Genomic DNA, 24,462 nt, shown 5'->3' with positions numbered 1-24,462 from the left:
AGAAAAAAATTGAATACTCAACGGAAGCATGACGTTCTACGAGTCGGGGCCTGGAATGTCAGAAGCTTGAACATGGTAGGGAAACTAGAAAATCTCAAATGGGAAATGCAAAGGGTCAATCTTGATATAGTTGTGGTCAATGAAGTGAAGCGGAAAGAAGACGAGGATTTCTGGTCAGATGAGTATAGGGTAATATCAACAGCAGCAGAAAATGGTACTACGGAGTAGGATTCGTTATGAATAGGAAGGTAGGGCAGAGGCTGTATTACTGTGAACAGTTCAGTGATAGGGTTGTTCTTATCAGAATCGACAGCAAACCCACTCCGACAACTATAGTTGAGGTATACATTCCGACGCCGTAAGCTTAAGATGAAGAAACAGAGAAAGTGTATGAGGATACTGAAAGAGTAAAGAGAGATAAAAATCTAATAGACAGGGGAGGCTGGAATGCAGCTGTAGGGGAAGGAGTAGAACAAAAGTTTGGAAGGTAGGAGACGGATACTGGCAGAAGTAAAGCTGTGAGTACCGAACGTGAGTCGTGCTTCGGTAGCTCAGTTGGTAGAGCACTTGCCCGCGAAAGGCAAAGGTCCCGAGTTCGAGTCTCGGTCGGGCACACAGTTTTAATCTGCCAGGAAGTTTCATATCAGCGCACACTCCGCTGCAGAGTGAAAATCTCATTCTGGAAACATCCCCCAGGCTGTGGCTAAGCCATGTCTCCGCAATATCCTTTCTTTCAGGAGTGCTAGTTCTGCAAGGTTCGCAGAAGAGCTTCTGTAAAGTTTGGAAGGTAGGAGACGGATACTGGCAGAAGTAAAGCTGTGAGTACCGAACGTGAGTCGTGCTTCGGTAGCTCAGTTGGTAGAGCACTTGCCCGCGAAAGGCAAAGGTCCCGAGTTCGAGTCTCGGTCGGGCACACAGTTTTAATCTGCCAGGAAGTTTCGTAGAACAAAAGGTTACAGGACAATATGGGCTTGGGACAAGAAATGAGAGAATCGAAATACTAATTGCGTTCTGTAAAGAATTTCAGCTAGTAATAGCTAATACCCTGTTCACAAGGGGAGGAAGCTATTCTTGGAAAAAACCAGGTGAGAGAGAAGAAAGACTAATTGCGTTCTGTCACAAGTTTCAGCTAGTAATAGCGAATACCCTGTTCAAGAATCACAAGAGGAATAGGTATATTTGGAAAAGGCCGGGTGATACGGGTAGATTTCAGTTAGATTATATCATGGTCAAACAGAGGTTCCAAAATCAGATACGGGACTGTAACGCGAACCCAGGACCAGACAAAGACTCGGATCACAGTACAGGATTGATGAGGAGTAGGCTGAAGTTTAAGACATTAGTCAGGAAGAATCAATACACACATAAGTGGGATACGAAAGTACTAAGGAATAACGAAATACGGTTGAAGTTCTCTAACGCTGTAAGTACAGCAATAAGAAATAGCTCAGTAGCCAGGAATGGACATCTCTAAAAAGGGCCATCAGAGCATCTGGGAAGGAAAGGCTACCTACAAAGAAGGTAACTGCGAAGAAACCATGGGTAGCAGAAGAAATATTTCAATTAATCGATGAAAGGAGAAAGTACGAAAATGTTTCGGGAAACTCAAGCGTAGAGAAATACAAGTCGCTGAGAATTAAAATAAATAGGAAGTATAGTCGAAATGGCTGCAGGAAAAATTTGTTGTCATCGGAACAGGAATGATTGCCGGAAGGACAGTTTCAGCATACAGGAAAGTCAAAACAACCTTCGGTGACATTAAAAGCAAGGGTGATAACATTATGAGTGCAACGGGAACTCCATTCTTAAATGCAGAGGAGAGAGCGGATAGGTTAAAAAATAGTTACATAGAAAGCCTCTATGAGGAGGAAGATTTGTCTGACGTGATAGAAGAAGAAACAGGAGTCGATTTAGAAGAGATAGGGGATCCAGTATTACAATCACAATTTAAAAGAGCTTTGGAGGACTTCAGATCAAATAATGCACAAGGGATAGATAACATTCCATCAGAGTTTCTAAATTCACTGGGGCAAGTGGCAACAAAACGACTATTCACGTTGGTGTGTATGATGTATAAATCTGGCGATTTATCATCTTTCGGAAAAGCATAATCCACACAATTCCGAAGACGGCAGGAGCTGACAAAGATTGAAATACTGGAATGCATCCAGAAAATAATCTAGGAAGTAGGTTGCAAGTGCTTCTCTGAGATGAAGGAGATGAAGATTTTAACACAGGAAAGGATACCTAGGCGGGCCGCATCAAACCAGTCAGAAGACGGGTGAACAAAAATACTGATGAGTGGCCTGGAGGTTTGTAGGTAGTGAGATGTGTATGTGCTAAAATGTTGTACAACCTACGCAGGGTAATTCTACTGCTCCTCCCAGTGGGTTTTATGCAACCCACAATACCTTCGAATACCAGATGCAAGAATCTCATATTCTCATTTTCGCTATTAGTCCCACAGGAATGTGAACAAGTCCCTCCCGTAGAGAATAAAATATTGTTAAATTTTGTACTTCATACGTTTCCCCTAGAGGCCACAGTTTTCGAATTATTCAAAAAAACTTACAAAAAGGACCTTCAAACGCGTTTTTCTTGAATAACTTAAACCCCCAGCCTACCAGTACAAAATTTTACATTACGTTTCCTACGAAAGTGCTGTGCACTTTTTCTGTAGTTTGGAGGCAGGAAGTGAGAAAATGTTAAAATCTCGCAATTGGGATTTGAAGTTGTAATGGGGTACATGAAACCTACCGGTAGGGATAGCTGAATCATCTCGTATGCTGTAAGTGGCCACGCTGTGTTCGGATGTGCTGCGAGGAGTGACACTACCTGGTACTATGTTGTGTGAGTGTAGTGGTCGCCAACGAATTCTCGATAACCACCATGTAGATCATTCATTTTGCGGGAAGCTATCTCTAATTGCACTGGTGTTGAACTTGAGTGATTTGAAACCTTTAACATTGCGTAGGGAGGCATGAGGCACATATGCTGTGATGATTTGTTGAATCATATGCTTGCCTTGGCGTTTTTTCTTCTTTTTTCTCTTTGATCTAAGTTATTGTGTGCTGAATTAAATCCGTGAGTTTAATTTACTTGTTGGTCGAACAGTGCAAGACGTTTGTCCCTCAGCGTTAATAATTATTCATGTAGACATGAAGAATTTACAAATCGCTTACAACTTAGCATAATCAGTTGATCATTTGAGTCAACGCCAACATCATAAATTACCACTGCGCATTTACTGGTGATTTTCTTTTTGGAGCTTCGGTTTCTCCACAATTTCGAGAAAATCCAAATTCATTTTTAACAGCACGTGGCACAACTGTTACGACACCTGCATAGAATTTCGACAACTTCGCATCGTTGTGCTAGCTCTAGCATCGCAGTATTGCTCAATTAGATAGGTGGCATATATGCCAACGTTTTAAGTTAAGTACGACCTGGCCATAAGGAAACTTCATGCGACTGGTTCCTAGTGACTGTGTGGGACTAGTTGATGGACCCGCAGTGCATATAATCTGGAGCCTGGCCTACGGCCGTGACTCATGAAACTTTGTCTCACCCTGGCGTTGCTCTCGCGGTTTTGGACCCTTGAGAATATGTTGACTGTATATGCATTTGTTCTCTGGTGTCTCCAGTGGAACGGGGGCGGACGTAATGGCTGTATTTATGAACTAAGCATTGACATGAGATAAAGAGGCGCTTTCTGTAGTCTCATGTCGCACAGTAAACAGTGTCTACTCATTGAGAAGAAACGATGCGAGGGAGAAGTGGCAAATGAAAATATTTTAAATAGGTGTCTGCCATTAAGAATTATTAGTATCTAATGCGAGCATATGACACATGAACATAAAAAAATAATAATTCATTAAGATTTAGGAAACTGATTCCACGATTGTTTTGGAACGATTTACAATTTTTATTTCCTCTGAAGTCTCAACCAACGTGAACGCTGGTGGTTGGACAGAAGGGGATGTGCGTTATTTGTCAGGTGTGGCCATCACTGTATTCTAAAAAGGTTTAAGTGATATGGACAACATTTAGTCACTGGAAATTGTGTAATAAAGCCTTGTTTGATGAAATTATTGGGCTATTTCTTCACAGACCACAGTCCTAAAAGACTGTACTTTCGACGCATAAGCGAATTGTTTTCCAGTCGTGAAAGACGAATTCCTTTACATGATGTCTTCTTGAGCTGAATGTAAAAATGTTGTGATAACAGCTAATTTTAACTAGACCTATGCTGCGGAAATTACAATAAGTCTTGTCCTGAACAGTATGTGATTACCGGTTTAGCTCTGAGAGGATTAAATAGCGCAAGAATCTTGAAAATTTCTCTAAATTACATGCTGCTACTCTTTAGCTGTTGTTACTCATTTTAAAGCTCCAATAGCCGAGAGTGCAGTGATTATTCGCAACAAAATTAATATGAAATTAATTATAATCCAAATAATAAATTCGCAAACAGCCGCAAACGCGAAAAACCTCACAGTTTATTTGGTTGTGCCTTTGCCCTCTCACCTGACAAACATGTTTATTTCATACCTTACTCTACGGTAAAAGTGTTCCACAATTATTTATTCCAAAATTTAGAGAATTAAATTGGACCATATGTAAGTACATTTTCCTAGAGACTTCAGGTCCTATCCCTATCTAAGGTAAATGGGATATGTAGGATTAGCATGGTCTGCCGCCAGTGAGTAAGGATCAGAACCACAGACAATATCTGACACACCTACTTGGGAAGCAAGCGTGACGGCTGCTACCAAGAGGATGGTCTGAGGATAGTATTATGTATCGACCCGATAGTCAAGAGACAAAATAAGTAAACTGCGACTGTAGATATGAACATATACTGTTACAGAACGGAATACGTAGCAAATATAGCACAATGATAATAGAAACACTTACTTACCTATGACAGGCGAGGATTCGTCTTTGCCATCGTAGATTTTGATGTAATCGTAGGGACAATTTTCTTGTCCGGAAGAGATGGGTCTCATAGGACACATCATGATGTTTTCGCATCGTTGTCCGTCTATGTTGAACTCCTCGTTCTCGATGTAGAGCTTGATGAAAGGCTGCCTAGTGTTGAGCTGGTAGCGGCAGTGCAGCCCCCTCGGGTAGACGCCCGGGTAGGCGGGCGACTGCACGTAGCACGTCTGCAGGCGACAGTCGCGGAACACTCGCTCGCAGTAGGACCTGCGATACAGGAATTCCTTATTATACGATTTTGCCGTGTACAATTCGTTTCTCAAGTGACAAACTTGCAGATTCGTGTAAAGTGTTGAACATGGACGACAACAAACGGAGATCGTATTAAATGCAGGAAGTATAGTAGGTGAGTGAATAGGTACAACACTGCAGGAAAAGTTATTAGGAAGAATAGGCATGTGATAGATCCATTTATGTTATGTTAATTAAGTTTTCCAGATAATTTTAAGTATGAGGTTCATTTGTTCATTTACGACGTCATTTGGGAATCTATTTGTGTGTTTATAAATTTATAGTTCTTCCAAACTGCTCATGGTTTTGACGTTTTGGTGTCCTATGTACAACTTTCGGAACGTTTTCGATTATGTTCACTCTGTGATTTATTCCTTATGTGCTGGTAAAATCTGATACTAAAACTTTATTCTGTTTGTCAAAGACTTCAAGCGTCGACAAAATTTGAAACACACAAAACAGAAGAGAATTCCACTAACCTCTGGAACATCAGGAAAAAAAATCTCAAAATATCTGAAAAGAAAGCAGAAATATCAAAAGGCTCTACTAAGCTCCATTGAAGAAAACTATTACAAAATCTTTGCTAAGCAATTACATAATCATAACCCTCCCATAACCCTCCCATACTATTGCTGAGAAATAAAGAGAGGGGAATAGCCCATAATAACAAGGAAAACGCAGAAATAACGGTAGAAGCATTCAAAAAGGTCTTGAACTGTGATGAACCTGTAAAGCTTTTAACAATGGATACAAGCACCCCAGTAAAAACCAAACGAGAAAATATATACCCAACCACAGCACAAGAAATAAAAATTGCACTTAAGAAAATGAGAAATTAGAAATAGTTTCGCGAAAATCAAATGTTTGCGGAAATTTGGAAGTCGGAAGTAAAGCAACATCCTTAGAGATTATTATAGAAAAAATTTGGGAAACAGAAAAATTCCATGACGAATGGACCACAGACATAATTAACTCATTTCATTAGAGGGGTATAAAAGTGATCCAGTCAACTGTAGAGGACTTACCTACAAGACTTTTTCCAATGTTTTAGATAATAGGATAAAATAAGAACTGGATAAGGAAATAGGGAAATAACAAAGAGGCTACAGACCTTGGTGAAACTGTGCCAAACAAATAGTTACTCTGAAATTAATCTTGGCTTATTACTACATACAAAACAAGCCTCTTTCGATTACAATTATAGATTTTAATAAATCATGTGATTCATTCCATAGACTCCTACTGTTAAATTTTTTTAGACATTTCTGACTTCCCCCGGAATTAATTAAAGTGATAGGACTTATCTTAACAAATATAAATTCGAAAATTAAGTTCAGAGGGGAACTTTCTGAATCATTCTTTGTAAAAACTGGTTTAAGACAGAGAGACAGCCTGTCAGCAATTTTTACACCTGTCCTCTCGAAAACACAGTAAGGGAATGGCACAAGGACAATCCAAAGAACATTAAGGTAGGAACACAAAATGATATCATAACGTAGAACTCATTCGTATTTGCTGAAGACCTCGCTCTTCTCACCAACAACATTCAAGAAACCAAACAACAAACACAACCATTACAGGAAATAGCCGAGATTATTGGCCTTAAAGTATGTTTTGAAAAGAAAAGAAAACAGAAATAATGCTGAGGGAAACACCACTGGCAAACAAAATTAGAACTGGCGAACATGACATACATGTTGGTGAAGAGATTAAATACTTGGGACAAATAATAACGCACAACCTGATAAGAAAACATCATAGCACAGTAGAATAAACAAACTGATTAAAACACATCATGTTACCAAGAACACGTACAACAAAAAGTGCCTTCAGTAGCCACGAAAATGAAACACTACAAAACAGTTACACAGACGGAAATAACATATGCAACACTGTAGCAATAGACAGCTCACTCAAAATAGAAGGAAGCATAGTCAGAACATGCATAAATAAAAAAAAATATAAAAAATACGGAGTTGGGAGAATAGCTTCAAATGAAATAATTTGTTGTTGTTGTGGTCTTCAGTCGTGAGACTGGTTTGATGCAGCTCTCCATACTACTCTATCTTGTGCAAGCTTCTTAATCTCCCAATACCTACTGCAACCTACATCCTTCTGAATATGCGTAGTGTAGTCATCTCTTGGTCTCTTTCTACGATTTTTATCCTCCACGCTGTCCTCCAGTACTAAATTGGTGATCCCTTGATGCCTCAGAACATGTCCTACCAACCGATCCCTTCTTCTTGTCAAGTTGTGCCACAAATTTCTCTTCTCCCCAAACGTATTCAATACTTCCTCATTAGTTATGTGATCTACCCATCTAATCTTCAGCATTCTTCTGTAGCACCACATTTCGAAAGCTTCTATTCTCTTCTTGTCCAAAATATTTATCGTCCATGTTTCACTTCCATACATGGATACACTCCAAGCAAATACTTTCAGAAACGACTTCCTGACACTTAAATCTATACTCGATGTTAACAAATTTATCCTCTTCAGAAATGCTTTCCTTGCCATTGCCAGTCTACATTTTCTACTTCGACCATCATCAGTTATTGTGCTCCCCAAATAGCAAAACTCCTTTACTACTTTAAGTGTCTCATTCCCTAATATAATTCCCTCAGCATCACCCGACTTAATTCGACTACATTCCATTATCCTCGTTTTGCTTTTGTTTATGTTCATCTTATATCCTCCGTTCAAGACACTATCCATTCCGTTCAGCTGCCCTTCAAGTCCTTGGCTGTCTCTGACAGAATTACGATGTCATCGGCGAACCTGATCATTTTTATTTCTTCTCCATGGATTTTAATACCTACTCCGAAATTTTCTTTTGTTTCCTTCACAGCTTACTCAATATACAGATTGAATAACTTCGTGGAGAGACTACAACCCTGTCTCACTCCCTTCCCGACCACTGCTTCCCTTTCATGTCCCTCAACTCTTATAACTGCCATCTGGTTTCTGCACAAATTGTAAATAGCCTTTCGCTCCCTGTATTTATCCCTGCTACCTTCAAAATTTGAGCGAGAGTATTCGAGTCAAGATTGTCAAGCTTTCTCTAAGTCTACAAATGCTAGAAACGTAGGTTTGTCCTTCCTTATTCTAGCTTCTAAGGTACGTCGTAGGGACAGTATTGCCTCACGTGTTCCAACATTTCTACGGAATCCAAACTGATCTTCCCCGAGGTCGGCTTCTACTAGTTTTTCCATTCGTCTATAAAGAATTCGCGTTAGTATTTTGCAGCTGTGACTTATTAAACTGATAGTTAGGGAATTTTCACATATGTCAACACAGGCTTTCTTTGGGATCGGAATTATTATATTCTTCTTGAAGTATGAGGGTATTTCGCCTGTGTCATACATCTAGCTTACCAGATGGTAGAGGTTTGTCAGGACTGGCTCTCCCAAGGCGGTCAGTAGTTCCAATGGAATGTTGTCTACTCCGGGGGCCTTGTTTCCACTCAGGTCTTTCAGTGCTCTGTCAAACTCTTCACGCCGTGTCGTATCTCCAATTTCATCTTCCTCTACTTCCTCTTCCATTTCCATAATATTGTCCTCAAGTACATCGCCCTTGTGTAGACCCTCTATATACTCCTCCCACCTTTCTGCTTTCCCTTCTTTGCTTAGAACTTAAAATGTTGTCTACTCCGGGGGCCTTGTTTCCACTCAGGTCTTTCAGTGCTCTGTCAAACTCTCCACGCAGTGTCGTATCTCCAATTTCATCTTCCTCTACTTCTTCTTCCATTTCCATAATATTGTCCTCAAGTACATCGCCCTTGTGTAGACCCTCTATATACTCCTCCCACCTTCTTTGCTTAGAACTGGGTTTCCATCTGAGCTCTTGATGTTCATACAAGTGGTTCTCTTACCTCCATAGGTCTCTTTAATTTTCCTGTTGGCAGTATCTATCATACCCCAATTGAGATAAGCTTCTACATCCTTACATTGGTCCTCTAGCCATCCCTGCTTAGCCATTTTGCACTTCCTGTCGATCTTATTTTTGAGACGTTTGTATTCATTTTTGCCTGCTTCATTTACTACATTTTTACACTCTTGGAAATGGAAAAGAGAACACATTGACACCGGTGTGTCAGACCCACCATACTTGCTCCGGACACTGCGAGAGGGCTGTACAAGCAATGATCACACGCACGGCACAGCGGACACACCAGGAACCGCGGTATTGGTCGTCGAATGGCGCTAGCTGCGCAGCATTTGTGCACCGCCGCCGTCAGTGTCAGCCAGTTTGCCGTGGCATACGCAGCTCCATCGCAGTCTTTAACACTGGTAGCACGCCGCGACAGCGTGGACGTGAACCGTATGTGCAGTTGACGGACTTTGAGCGAGGGCGTATAGTGGGCATGCGGGAGGCCAGGTGGACTTACCGCCGAATTGCTCCACACGTGGGGCGTGAGGTCTCCACAGTACATCGATATTGTCGCCAGTGGTCGGCGGATGGTGCACGTGCCCGTCGACCTGGGACCTGACCGCAGCGACGCACGGATGCACGCCAAGACCGTAGGATCCTACGCAGTGCCGTAGGGGACCGCAACGCCACTTCCCAGCAAATTAGGGACACTGTTGTTCCTGGGGTATCGGCGAGGACCATTTGCAACCGTCTCCATGAAGCTGGGCTACGGTCCCGCACACCGTTAGGCCGTCTTCCGCTCACGCCCCAACATCGTGCAGCCCCCCTCCAGTGGTGTCCCGACAGGCGTGAATGGAGGGACGAATGGAGACGTGTCGTCTTCAGCGATGAGAGTCGCTTCTGCCTTGGTGCCAATGATGGTCGTATGCGTGTTTGGCGCCGTGCAGGTGAGCGCCACAATCAGGACTGCATACGACCGAGGCACACAGGGCCAACACCCGCCATCATGGTGTGGGGAGAGATCTCCTACACTGGCCGTACACCTCTGGTGATCGTCGAGAGGACACTGAATAGTGCACAGTACATCCAAACCGTCATCGAACCCATCGTTCTACCATTCCTAGACCGGCAAGGGAACTTGCTGTTCCAACAGGACAATGCACGTCCGCAGGTATCGCGTGCCACCCAACGTGCTCTAGAAGGTGTAAGTCAACTACCCTGGCCAGCAAGATCTCCGGATCTTTCCCCCATTGAGCATGTTTGGGACTGGATGAAACGTCGTCTCACGCGGCCTGCACGTCCAGCACGAACGCTGGTCCAACTGAGGCGCCAGGTGGAAATGGCACGGCAAGCCGTTCCACACGACTACATCCAGCATCTCTACGATCGTCTCCATGGGAGAATAGCAGCCTGCATTGCTGCGAAAGGTGGATATACACTGTACTAGTGCCGACATTGTGCATGCTCTGTTTGCCTGTGTCTATGTGTCTGTGGTTCTGTCTGTGTGACCATGTAATGTATCTGACCCCAGGAATGTGTCAATAAAGTTTCCCCTTCCTGGGACAATGAATTAACGGTGTTCTTATTTCAATTTCCAGGAGTGTATATTTTCTCCTTTCATCAATTAAATTCAATATTTCTTCTGTTACCCAACTATTTCTAATAGCCCACAACTTTTTACCTACATGATACTCTGCTGCCTTCACTACTTCATACTTCAAAGCTATCCATTCTTCTTCCACCGTATTTCTTTCTCCCATTCCTGTCAATTGCTCCCTTATGCTCTCCTTGAGACTCTGTACAACCTCTGGTTCTTTTAGTTTATCCATGTCCCATCTCCTTAAATTCCCACATTTTTGCAGTATCTTTAGTTCTAATCTACAGGTCGTAATCAATAGATTGTGCTCAGAGTCCACATCTGCCCCTGGAAATGTCTTACAATTTAAAACCTGGTTCCTAAATCTCTGTCTTACCATTATATAATCTATCTGAAACCTGTCAGTATCTCCAGTCTTCTTCCATGTATATAGCCTTCTTTTATGATTCTTGAACAAAGTGTTAGCTATGATTAAGTTGTGCTCTGTGCAAAATTTTACCAGACGGCTTCCTCTTTCATTTCTTTGACCCAGTCCATATTCACCTACTACGTTTCCTTCTCTGCCTTTTCCTACTACCGAATTCCAGTCACCCATGACTATTAAATTTTCGTCACCCTTCACTATCTGAATAATTTCTTTTATTTGATCATACATTTCTTCAATTTCTTCGTCATCTGCAAAGCTAGTTGGCATATAAACTTAAACCACTGTAGCAGGCGTGGGTTTCGTATCTATCTCGGCCACAATAATGCGTTCACTAGGCTGTTTGTAGTAGCTTACCTGCATTCCTATTTTCCTATTCATTATTAAACCTACTGCTGCAATACCCCTATTTGCTTTTGTGTTTATAACCCTGTAGTCACCTGACCAAAAGTCTTGTTCCTCCTGCCACCGAACTTCACTATTTCTCACTATATCTAACTTTAATCTATCCATTTCCCTTTTTAAATTTTCTAGCCTACCTGCCCGATTAAGGGATCTGACATTCCACGCTCCGATTCGTAGAATACCAGTTTTCGTTCTCCTGATAACGACATCCTCTTGAGTAGTCCCCGCCCGGAGATCCGAATGGTGGACTATTTTACCTCCGGAATATTTTACCCAAAAGGACGCCATCATCATTTAATTATACAGTAAAGCTGCATGCCCTTGGGAAAATTACGGCCGTAGTCTACATCTACATCTATGTGACTACTCCGCAACTCACATCCAAGTGCTTGGCAGAGGGTTCATCGAACCACAATCATACTATCTCTCTACTATTCCACTCCCCAACAGCGAGCGGGAAAAACGAACACCTAAACCTTTCTGTTCGAGCTCTGATTTCTCTTATTTTATTTTGATGATCATTCCTACCTATGTAGGTTGGGCTCAACAAAATATTTTCGCATTCGGAAGAGAAAGTTGGTGACTGAAATTTCGTAAAAAGGTCTCGCCGCGACGAAAAACGTCTATGCTGTAATGACTTCCATCCCAACTCGTGTATCATATCTGCCACACTCTCTCCCCTATAACGCGATAATACAAAACGAGCTGCCCTTTTTTGCACCCTTTCGATGTCCTCCGTCAATCCCACCTGGTAAGGATCCCACACCACGCAGCAATATTCTAACAGAGGACGAACGAGTGTAGTGTAAGCTGTCTCTTTAGTGGACTTGTTGCATCTTCTAAGTGTCCTGCCAATGAAACGCAGCCTTTGGCTCGCCTTCACGACAATATTATCTATGTGGTCCTTCCAACTCAAGTTGTTCGTAATTTTAACACCCAGGTACTTAGTTGAATTGACAGCCTTGAGAATTGTACTATTTATCGAGTAATCGAATTCCAACGGATTTCTTTTGGAACTCATGTGGATCATCTCACACTTTTCGTTATTTAGCGTCAACTGCCACCTGACACACCATACAGCAATCTTTTCTAAATCGCTTTGCAGCTGATACTGGTCTTCGGATGACCTTACTAGACGGTAAATTACAGCATCATCTGCGAACAGTCTAAGAGAACTGCTCATATTGTCACCCAGGTCATTTATATAGATCAGGAACAGTAGAGGTCCCAGGACGCTTCCCTGGGGAACACCTGATATCACTTCAGTTTTACTCGATGATTTGCCGTCTATTACTACGAACTGCGACCTTCCCGACAGGAAATCACGAATCCAGTCGCACAACTGAGACGATACCCCATAGCTCCGCAGCTTGATTAGAAGTCGCTTGTGAGGAACGGTGTCAAAAGCTTTCCGGAAATCTAGAAATACGGAATCAACTTGAGATCCCCTGTCGATAGCGGCCATTACTTCGTGCGAATAAAGAGCTAACTGCGTTGCACAAGAGCGATGTTTTCTGAAGCCATGCTGATTACGTGTCAATAGATCGTTCCCTTCGAGGTGATTCATAATGTTTGAATACAGTATATCCTCCAAAACCCTACTGCAAACCGACGTCAATGATATAGGTCTGTAGTTAAATGGATTACTCCTACTACCCTTCTTGAACACTGGTGCGACCTGCGCAATTTTCCAATCTGTAGGTACAGATCTATCGGTGAGCGAGCGGTTGTATATGAGTGCTAAGTAGGGAGCTATAGTATCAGCGTAATCTGAAAGGAACCTAATCGGTATACAATCTGGACCTGAAGACTTGCCCGTATCAAGCGATTTGAGTTGCTTCGCAACCCCTAAGGTATCTACTTCTAAGAAACTCATGCTGGCAGATGTTCGTGTTTCAAATTCTGGAATATTCCATTCGTCTTCGCTGGTGAAGGAATTTCGGAAAACTGCGTTCAATAACTCCGCTTTAGCGGCACAGTCGTCGATAACAGTTCCATCGGCACTGCGCAGCGAAGGTATTGACTGCGTCTTGCCGCTTGTGTACTTTACATATGACCAGAATTTCTTCGGATTTTCTACCAAATTTCGATACAATGTTTCGTTGTGGAACCTATTAAAGGCATCTCGCATCGAAGTACGTGCCAATTTTCACGCGTCTGTAAATTTTAGCCCATCTTCGGGATTTCGCGTTCTTCTGAACTTCGCATGCTTTTTCCTTTGCCTCTGCAACAGCGTTCGGACCTTTTTTGTGTACCACGGGGGATCCGTTCCATCTCTTACCAATTTATGAGGTATGATTATCTCAATTGCTGTTGCTACTATATCTTTGAATTTGAGCCACATCTCGTCTACATTCGCATAGTCAGTTCGGAAAGAATGGAAATTGTCTTTTAGGAAGGCTTCTAGTGGCACTTTATCCGTTTTTTTAAATAAAATTATTTTGCGTTTTTTTCTGATGGATTTGGAAGAAATTGTATTGAGCCTAGCTACAATGACCTTGTGATCACTAATCCCTGTATCAGTCATGATGCTCTCTATCAGCTCTGGACTGTTTGTGGCCAAGAGGTCAAGTGTGTTTTCGCAACCATTTACAATTCGCGTGGGTTCGTGGACTAACTGCTCGAAATAATTTTCGGAGAATGCATTTAGGACAATCTCGGAAGACTTTTTCTGCCTACCACCGGTTTTGAACAAGTATTTTTGCCAACATACCGAGGGTAGGTTGAAGTCCCCACCAACTATAACCGTATGAGTGGGGTATTTATTTGTTACGAGACTCAAACTTTCTCTGAACTGTTCCGCAACTGTATCATCGGAGTCTGGGGGTCGGTAGAAGGAGCCAATTATTAACTTAATTCGGCTGTTAAGTATAACCTCCACCCACACCAATTCGCACGGAGTATCTACTTCGACTTCACTACAAGATAAACCACTACTGACAGACACAAACACTCCACCACCAATTCTGCCTAATCTATCTTTCCTGAACACCTTCTGAGACTTCGTAAAAATTCTGCAGAACTTATTTCAGGCTTTAGCCAGATTTCTGTACCTATAACGATATCAGCTTCTGTGCTTTCTATTAGCGCTTGAAGCTCAGGGACTTTTCCAGCGCAACTACAACAATTTACAACTATAATTCCGACTGTTCCTTGATCCAAGCACGTCCTGTAATTGCCAAGCACCCTTTGACATTGCAGCCCATCCCGCACTTTCCCGAGGCCTTCTAACCTAAAAAACCGCCCAGTCCACGCCACATAGCCTCCGCTACCCGTGTAGCCGCCAGCTGAGTGTTGTGAACTCCTGACCTATTCAGCGGAACCCGAAACCCCACCACCTTATGGCGCAAGTCAAGGAATCTGCAGCCAATACAGTCACAAAACCGTCTGAGCCTCTGATTCAGACCCTCCACCCGGCTCTGCACCAAAGGTCCGCAGTCGGTTCTGTCAACGATGCTACAGATGGTGAGCTCTGCCTTCATCTCGTAAGCAAGACCGGCCGCCTTCACCAAATCAGATAGCCGCTGGAATCCAGAGAGAATTTCCTCAGATCCAAAGCGACACACGTCATTAGTGCCGACATGTGCCACCGCCTGCAGCTGGCTGCACCCTGTGCTCTTCATGGCATCGGGAAGGACCCTTTCCACATCAGGAATGACTCCTCCCGGAATGCACACGGAGTGCACACTGGATTTCTTCCCCTCCTTAGCCGCCGTATCCCTAAGGGGCCCCATTACGCGCCTACATTGGAGCTCCCAACTACCAGTAAGCCCACCCTCTGCGATTGCCCGGACCTTGAAGGCTGAGAACGATCCTCTGAAACAGGGCAGGCAGCTGCATCTGGCTCAGCCAGAGACAGTGCCTGAAAACGGTTTGTCAGACGCACCGGGGAGGCTTTCTGATCAGCATCCGGGGACGCCTTTCGCTGCCTGCCACGCCTTGTAACGACCTTCCAATCAACCACAGGCGAGGGCTCAGCCCCACTGCGGGCAGCAACCGGGGCAACCACAGCGGCAGACCGATCTGGGGACAGACGGGACGAGGTTGACATCCCCGTGATACCCGAGTCCGGCTCCCCACAGTGGTGGCTCCCCTTGCTTTCAGCAGTTCGCAGTTCCAGCACAGCAAGGCCGTTTTGGTTATTGTTACAATGCCAGATCAGTCAATCATCCAGACTGTTGCCCCTGCAACTACTGAAAAGGCTGCTGCCCCTCTTCAGGAACCACACGTTTGTCTGGCCTCTCAACAGATATCCCGCCGTTGTGGTTGCACCTACGGTATGGCCATCTGTATCGATGAGGCACGCAAGCCTCCCCACCAACGGCAAGGTCCATGGTTCATGGGGGGAAATAATTTATAGAAAGATAAAACCAGTGTCGAGTACAATGGAAATGAGTCGGATCTCTTTCCTAGGAGATTTGATGAGGACGACAGAAAACAGAATTAGCAGGAAAGTAATGGGAATGGTAAGAGCAGCATTAGATGGATCGTAGAGATCAAGGAGGACGTGATCGAACGGCATATTACGATGGAGGATATGAATGGCAGGACAGACGCGCTCAAGATACCTCAGGACAAAAATATCACACTACTAATAAAAAGTAAAAAACAGAGAAGGTGAAGTGTGATTTCGGATGCGGAAAGACGAACACGATCTGAAGGAATGAAAAAGTGTTGGACCAACAAAAAACAGACGAACATAATTCAGAATATCAACGAAAGTGGTCGAATGTTGGACATAAAGTAAAAACAAAGACCCTACAGACAGTTGCATTATTTTAATTAAACAACAATGCATATAAAGTTTATCAGGTACCAAGGCTCTATAAGGTGTTCGGAAATTCTCGTTATAAACTTCTGGGACTTGTAGAGGAGGTGACTTGTAGAGGGGGTGAGTACACAATATTTTGAATAGAAACCGGTGTCCGGAATATTACCGCTTCCGTTCTATGAGGGTTTCACTTCAGGTGTTTAACTCACCCACTTCTGCTTGAGGAACTAAAGTAGGCGTGGTGCAGTAGCAATATTACGTAACAATTCGAAAGTAAACACAAAGATGAGTTACAATAGCGGTTAGATGTGGCAACCACAAACGGTGTTACAGACATTGTACCTAAGCCCTTATACACGCTCTCCACTTCACCAGATGCCTCTTCAGTTTCTAGTGCAGCGACCAGGAGTCGTGCCAACGGATGTTCCTTTGTCCTTACAGGAGTCTCGTAAAATAAACTTCGCACACGATCCCACAGGATGTATACACTCCTGGAAATTGAAATAAGAACACCGTGAATTCATTGTCCTAGGAAGGGGAAACTTTATTGACACATTCCTGGGGTCAGATACATCACATGACCACACTGACAGAGCCACAGGCACATAGACACAGGCAACAGAGCATGCACAATGTCGGCACTAGTACAGTGTATATCCACCTTTCGCAGCAATGCAGGCTGCTATTCTCCCATGGAGACGATCGTAGAGATGCTGGATGTAGTCCTGTGGAACGGCTTGCCATGCCATTTCCACCTGGCGCCTCAGTTGGACCAGCGTTCGTGCTGGACGTGCAGACCGCGTGAGACGACGCTTCATCCAGTCCCAAACATGCTCAATGAAAGACAGATCCGGAGATCTTGCTGGCCAGGGTAGTTGACTTACACCTTCTAGAGCACGTTGGGTGCACGGGATACATGCGGACGTGCATTGTCCTGTTGGAACAGCAAGTTCCCTTGCCGATCTAGGAATGGTAGAACGATGGGTTCGATGACGGTTTGGATGTACCGTGCACTATTCAGTGTCCCCTCGACGATCACCAGAGGTGTACGGCCAGTGTAGGAGATCGCTCCCCACACCATGATGCCGGGTGTTGGCCCTGTGTGCCTCGGTCGTATGCAGTCCTGATTGTGGCGCTCACCTGCACGGCGCCAAACACGCATTGGACCATCATTGGCACCAAGGCAGAAGCGACTCTCATCGCTGAAGACGACACGTCTCCATTCGTCCCTCCATTCACGCCTGTCGCGACACCACTGGAGGCGGGCTGCACGATGTTGGGGCGTGAGCGGAAGACGGCCTAACGGTGTGCGGGACCGTAGCCCAGCTTCATGGAGACGGTTGCGAATGGTCCTCGCCAATACCCCAGGAGCAACAGTGTCCCTAATTTGCTGGGAAGTGGCGGTGCGGTCCCATACGGCACTGCGTAGGATCCTACAGTCTTGGCGTGCATCCGTGCGTCGCTGCGGTCCGGTCCCAGGTCGACGGGTACGTGCACGTTCCGCCGACCACTGGCGACAACATCGATGTACTGTCGAGACCTCACGCCCCACGTGTTGAGCAATTCGGCGGTACGTCCACCCGGCCTCCCGCATGCCCACTATACGCCCTCGCTCAAAGTCCGTCAACTGCACATACGGTTCACGTCCACGCTGTCGCGGCATGCTACCAGTGTTAAAGACTGCGATGGAGCTCCGTATGCCACGGCAAACTGGCTGACACTGACGGCGGCGGTGCACAAATGCTGCGCAGCTAGCGCCATTCGACGGCCAACACCGCGGTTCCTGGTGTGTCCGCTGTGCCGTGCGTGTGATCATTGCTTGTACAGCCCTCTCGCAGTGTCCGGAGCAAGTATGGTGGGTCTGACACACCGGTGTCAATGTGTTCTTTTTTCCATTTCCAGGAGTGTATAATAGGGGTTTTTAAGGAACCATTTGCACTCGAGCACAGACGAAATTTAATTTACTTAACTTAGATTATATGTATCGACTTTTTAAGACAAGAGAAAGCAAAATAAAGGAATAAAAACCGCTCTCTTCTCATAGCCAGTAGGCATCATCACACACTCGTATGTCATTCGTTGTCCTAGAAGGACGTAATATTTTGTGTGGCCCCACAGTTAGCCATTTAATACTTATTTGCAGAAAAGAGGTGCAGAATTAATAAGTCGCTCTCATTTGTGAATTCCCTGCAAAAATTTAACTATAATTTTACTTTTAGTCACTGCATTGTCATGACTGAAGCTGTGGTCAGATGTCAGACTTTGCCTACAAAAAGTATATAATGAGCCCTGGCTACATTCCGTACATCTTCGGACGTGCGAAGCTCGATAAATTCACGGCGTTAATTTTAATCTCTCAATTACTTATCCAATTAAACAACAATAATAATTATTATTATTTTATTACTTTATATTATTTTTGTTTGTTAAAAGTTACATCCGGCGATCTCGGTGGCCTCAGCGCTGGACCACCTCAGCCTATCCATCTTCTACGATATCGTCTGTTGATATGTCTCCGAAACGCACGTCCAAAGTGAGGTGGTGCAACATCACGTTGAAACCATATTTCCTGACGGCCATTAAGTGGCTCAGTACACGTCATCCTGTCTACGCTACTGCATACCAGCAGAAGCAACTCTGAGACTTGTTACCCTCAGCAAAAATGGACGTGTTACACATCTTAATTGAAACAGTACGTTTCCGCTCATGTATTCCTGTTTAAAGTATTGTGTACACACTCCAGTCTAGAAGTCTTAGAAGTCTATGACGGGAATTTCCGGAAACACTGTATTCCTCCAAATAATGCCTATAGCACACTTGACAAGGTACATGACAGTTATGTAGGCATGGCAACATTGATTAAGTACCATTACAAGTTTGCTAACAAGTGCAAGACGCGAAGAGCTTCACGTCATGTGAATGATTGGTAGCTTCAATATCCAATTGAAAGTCTGGACTACACTGTCTGACGGACACTTGTAGGAGGTTTATTTTCTGAAATAAACGTATATCACTGCGGAAATACTTCACAGGGTCATACAACTGCTGTACATATTGTTTTTATGCAATTTCCAACGCCTTCAGAAACCACGAGTGAGATTTTCATTTTCTCTTACTCGCGACATACAAACTATTAGACGTACAGAAATAACCAGAGGTTGAAAATGCGGCTGCAGTTGTAAGTCTTTTTTATTTAGGACACGAACGGTTTCGCACTCTTATACGCACATCTTCACGTGGTGACGAGTACAAGACGCGGTGTGCTTACAGCGAACGTTGAGCGTGAGGTCCATAGCCCATTTTCAGGTATAAGAGCCCGTGTCCTAAGTAAAAGAAACTTACAAATATGCGGTATTTTCTACCTCTGCTCAGTTGCGAATATTCCTCCGACAGGATTTTTTCTACTGAAATAAATTAACAGGACCTTTCTGTAGTAAATGAAAGGTAGTTAAATTTTGTACTTGGATGTCTTCAAAGCCACGGTTTACGAGTTGTTCGAGATAAACGTATCTGAAGGTCGGTTTTGCTCATTTTTCTTGGATAAATCCACACCACGTCCTCTGTCGTACCCCAATAAAGAATTTAACTGTATTAAATTTCTTACAAAAGGGCCCTGTTCATTTTTTCTGTTGGAATAATTGTTTGCCCATACTGAGCGAGAGATAATGAAACACCTGCGCTTGGTATTTAAAGGAATTGGCGGCCGAAGACTTCCGGCATAAGAAGTCAGCCTCATTCTGCCAACGGCCTTTTCAAAGAGGGCGGAGGAGCGGATAGAGGTTCAGGGCACACTCTTGTCCTAGGGGTGGGACATTGCCCTAAAGGCGGAAGAATCAGCAATGATTAACGACATGAGGATGTAGAAGGCAATGGAAACCACTGCATTAAAGACACATAACGTGTATCCACAGGACATGTGGCATGTACTTGAAGAAGTGTCATGATGATCTCTCCATTGGCAAAAGATTCCGGAATTGTCCCCCATTCGGATCTCTGGGAGGTTACCATGAGAAAAAGATTGAATAATCAACGAAAGGATATTGTTCTACGAGTCGGGGCGTGGAATGTCAGAAGCTTGAACGTGGTAGGGAAGCTGGAAAATCTGAAAAGGGAAATGCAAAGGCTCAATCTAGATATAGTAGGGGCCAGTGAAGTGAAGTGGAAGGAAGACCAGGATTTCTGGTCAGATGAGTATCGGGTAATATCAACAGCAGCAGAAAATGGTATAACAGGTGTAGGATTCGTTATGAACAGGAAGGTAGGGCAGAGGGTCTGTTACTGTGAACAGTTCAGTGACCGGGTTATTCTAATCAGAATCGACAGCAGACCAACACCGACAACGATAGTTCAGGTATATATGCCGACGTCGCAAGCTGAAGATGAACAGATAGAGAAAGTGTATGAGGATTTTGAAAGGGTAATGCAGTATGTAAAGGGGGACGAAAATCTAATAGTCATGGGCGACTGGAATGCAGTTGTAGGGGAAGGAGTAGAAGAAAAGGTTAAAGGAGAATATGGGTTTGGGAGAAGGAATGAAAAGGAGAAAGACTAATTGAGTTCTGTAACAAGTTTCAGCTAGTAATAGCTAATACCCTGTTCAAGAATCACAAGAGGAGGAGGAATACTTGGTCAGACAGAAATTCCGAAATCAGATACTGGATTGTAAGGCGTACCCAGGAGCAGATATAGACTCAGATCACAATATCGTAGTGATGAAGAGTAGGCTGAAGTTCAAGACATTATTCAGGAAGAATAAATACGCAAAGAAGTGGGATACGGAAGTTCTAAGGAATGACGAGATAAGTTTGAAGTTCTCTAACGCTATAGATACACCAATAAGGAATAGCGCAGCAGGCAGCACAGTTGAAGAGGAATGGACGTCTCTAAAAAGGGCCATCACAGAAGTTGGGAAGGAAAACATAGGTACAAAGAAGGTAGCTGCGAAGAAATCATGGGTAACAGAGGAAATACTTCAGTTGATTGATGAAAGGAGGAAATACAAACATGTTCCGGGAAAATCAAGAATACAGAAATACAAGTCGCTGAGGAATGAAATAAATAGGGAGTGCAGGGAAGCTAAGACGAAATGGCTGCAGGAAAAATATGAAGACATCGAAAAAGGACATGATTGTCGGGAGGACAGACTCAGCATACGGGAATGTCAATGCAACCTTTGGTGACATTAAAAGCAACGGTGGTAACATTAAGAGTGTACCGGAAATTCCACTGTTAAATGCAGAGAAGAGAGCAGATAGGTGGAAAGAATACGTTGAAAGCCTCTTTGAGGGTGAAGATTAGTCTGATGTGCTAGAAGAAGAAACAGGAATCGATTTAGAAGAGATTGGGGATCCAGTATTGGAATCGGAATTTAAAAGAGCTTTGGAGGACTTACGGTCAAATAAGTCAGAAGGGATAGATAACACTCCATCAGAATTTCTAAAATCATTAGGGGAAGTGGCAACAAAACGACTATTCACGTTGGTGTGTAGAATATATGAGTCTGGCGACATACCACCTGACTTTCGGAAAAGCATCATCCACACAATTCCGAAGACGGCAAGTGCTGACAAGTGCGAGAATTATCGCACAATCAGCTTAACAGCCCATGCATCGTAGCTGCTTTCAAGAATAATATACATAAGAATGGAAAAGAAAATTTATAATGCGCTAGGTGACGATCCGTTTGGCTTTAGGAAAAGTAAAGGCACGAGAGAGGCAATTCTGACATTACGGCTGATAATGGAAGCAAGGCTAAAGAAAAATCAAGACACGTTCTTAGAATTTGTCGACCTGGAAAAAGCGTTCGACAATATAAAAAGGTGCAAGCTGTTCGAGATTCTGAAAAAAGTTAGGGTAAGCTATAGGGAGAGACGGGTCATATAGAATATGTACAACAACCACGAGGGAATAATAAGAGTGGACGATCAAGAACGAAGTGATCGTATTAAGAAGGGTGTAAGACAAGGCTGTAGCCTTTCGCCCCTACTCTTCAATCTGTACATCGAGGAAGCAATGATGGAAATAAATCAAAGGTTCAGGAGTGGAATTAAAATACAAGGTGAAAGGATATCAATGATACGATTCGCTGATGACACTGCTATCCTGAGTGAAAGTGAAGAAGAATTAAATGATCTGCTGAACGGAATGAACAGTCTAATGAGTACACAGTATGGTTTGAGAGTAAATCGGAGTAAGACGAAGGTAATGAGAAGTAGTAGAAATGAGAACAGCGAGAAACGTAACATCAGGATTGATGGTGAAGAAGTGAATGAAGTTAAGGAATTCTGCTACCTAGCCAATAAAATAACCAATGACGGACGGAGCAAGGAGGACATCAAAAGCAGACTCGCTGTGGCAAAAAAGGCATTTCTGGCCAAGAGAAGTCTACTAATATCAAATACCGGCCTTAATTTGAGGAAGAAATTTCTGAGGATGTACGTCTGGAGTACAGCATTGTATGGTAGTGAAATATGGACTGTGGGAAAACCGGAACAGAAGAGAATCGAAGAATTTGAGGTGTGGTGCTACAGACAAATGTTGAAAATTAGGTGGACTGATAAGGTAAGGAATGAGGAGGTTCTACGCAGAATCGGAGAGGAAAGGAATATGTGGAAAACAGTGATAAGGAGAAGGGACAGGATGATAGGGCACCTTCTAAGTCATAAGGGAATGACTTCCATGGTACTAGAGGGCAAAAACTGTAGAGAAAGACAGAGATTGGAATACGTCAAGCAAATAATTGAGGACGTAAGTTGCAAGTGCTTACTTAGATGAAGAGGTTAGCGCACAGGAAAGGAATTCGTGGCGGGCCGCATGAAACCAGTCAGTAGACTGATGACGAAAAAAAATTCATGTGGTATCGAGAAATTTGTTCAATTAAAGTAATGTTCCATGCTACGAATGGTTTCACTAAGATTGACAGGTATTTAGCCTGAGGATACCGCACGTCTGTCATTAACATCATTCCGCATCATGGAGACTAATAACGTTAATCGCATAATGATCAAGGATCATTTTCACAAGCTATGTTGGTATGACGCGCCTGAGAAAGATATTAACGTTTTCAAACGCAGATCACTGAAGCGAAAGATGATTTATTTGTGTTTCGATATTCAAAATGGTTAGCATATTTGAGGTATAGCAACTACATTTTGCTGCTCCCTTCGATATCAGTGATGAGAAATCAACTCTTAACTTATAAACGAGTGTTTGCCAAAATCATGTCATTCTCTTTTTTCTTTTATTTCCCGTCACTAAGTTTTAACAGCGTGCCAAGAATATTACTGAAGTTGTTTTCTTCCCTACTGCCCCACTTGGCAGGAGCAAAGCTTCCGTCCTGACTGCGAGCTGGAGATATTCCAGAACCATGCTCCTTCCTGAGAGTTATTTAGTGGCTGCAGCAAGCGCTAAGGTAACATTAAATACTCTTAATTCCGTCATAACGTATCTCATGGGCGTCGTTAGGAGTATACTTCGTGTGCTGAAAATCCCCCCATTAAATCTCGTAAGCGGCGTTGACTTCTCCGACATGCATGGAGAGAATAGTGCGTTAATGTCGTCTCTGTGAGGCAAGATTGTGCTGAGAAGGCTAATACGCTGCCGAGGAATTCCACGAGGGAGTATCGTATTGTGACACACAAGGAAGCAGATTTAAGCCTGACGAAATGGTAAAGAGCATATGTCGCCTGCGCTGCCGCAATGTAGCCAAGTCTTTGGCCTCCTCATACTTTAGTATTCGATTATTCAAATTTGCAAAAAAAATATATTGGTTATATGCTGAGAATTACAAGTACTACATTTTCACAAGAAACGACAGATCCGAACAGTGATACTACAACAAATAACTGAAAAATCCACAATCAACGTATGAACACACACACAAAGGGATGAGATAAATAATGAGAGGGAGAGAGTGAGTGGGGGGGGGGGGGGAGGGACATAGAGAGTTTATTTACGGGGAGCGGCATATTTCTGTTTACTCTGTTTCGTTATTAGCACTGTTGCCTTCCCCGCACGTAATTTCCCTATTCCGTGTCCACCAGTTTTCTTTCACTCCCCTGCCGGAAGGCACCCTGTGTTAAGGTTGGTTCATCTCGATTTATAACAACGGGCACTATATTTTGCTGCAGATATCTCTGCCGAAGCTATCTGAACGTATTAATT

General features: G+C 43.5%; 1 protein-coding gene across 2 annotated transcripts in view; it reads right to left on the bottom strand.

Annotated features, from left to right (window-relative positions):
* Positions 1 to 24,462, bottom strand: part of LOC126334710 (cubilin-like) — a 479,185-nt gene that overhangs the window by 62,782 nt on the left and 391,941 nt on the right. For both annotated transcript variants that reach the window (XM_049997220.1, XM_049997221.1), the window contains exon 4: positions 4,922 to 5,208. In XM_049997220.1, coding sequence (XP_049853177.1) covers positions 4,922 to 5,208 — 287 coding nt within the window. The remainder of the gene's footprint in view (positions 1 to 4,921; positions 5,209 to 24,462) is intronic.

Source organism: Schistocerca gregaria, chromosome 2 (assembly GCF_023897955.1).
Source record: "Schistocerca gregaria isolate iqSchGreg1 chromosome 2, iqSchGreg1.2, whole genome shotgun sequence".
In the NCBI taxonomy this organism is placed as follows: Eukaryota; Metazoa; Arthropoda; class Insecta; order Orthoptera; family Acrididae; genus Schistocerca; species Schistocerca gregaria.
The sequence above is the reverse complement of the archived record's forward strand: the minus strand, read 5'-3'. Positions and strand labels throughout refer to the sequence as shown.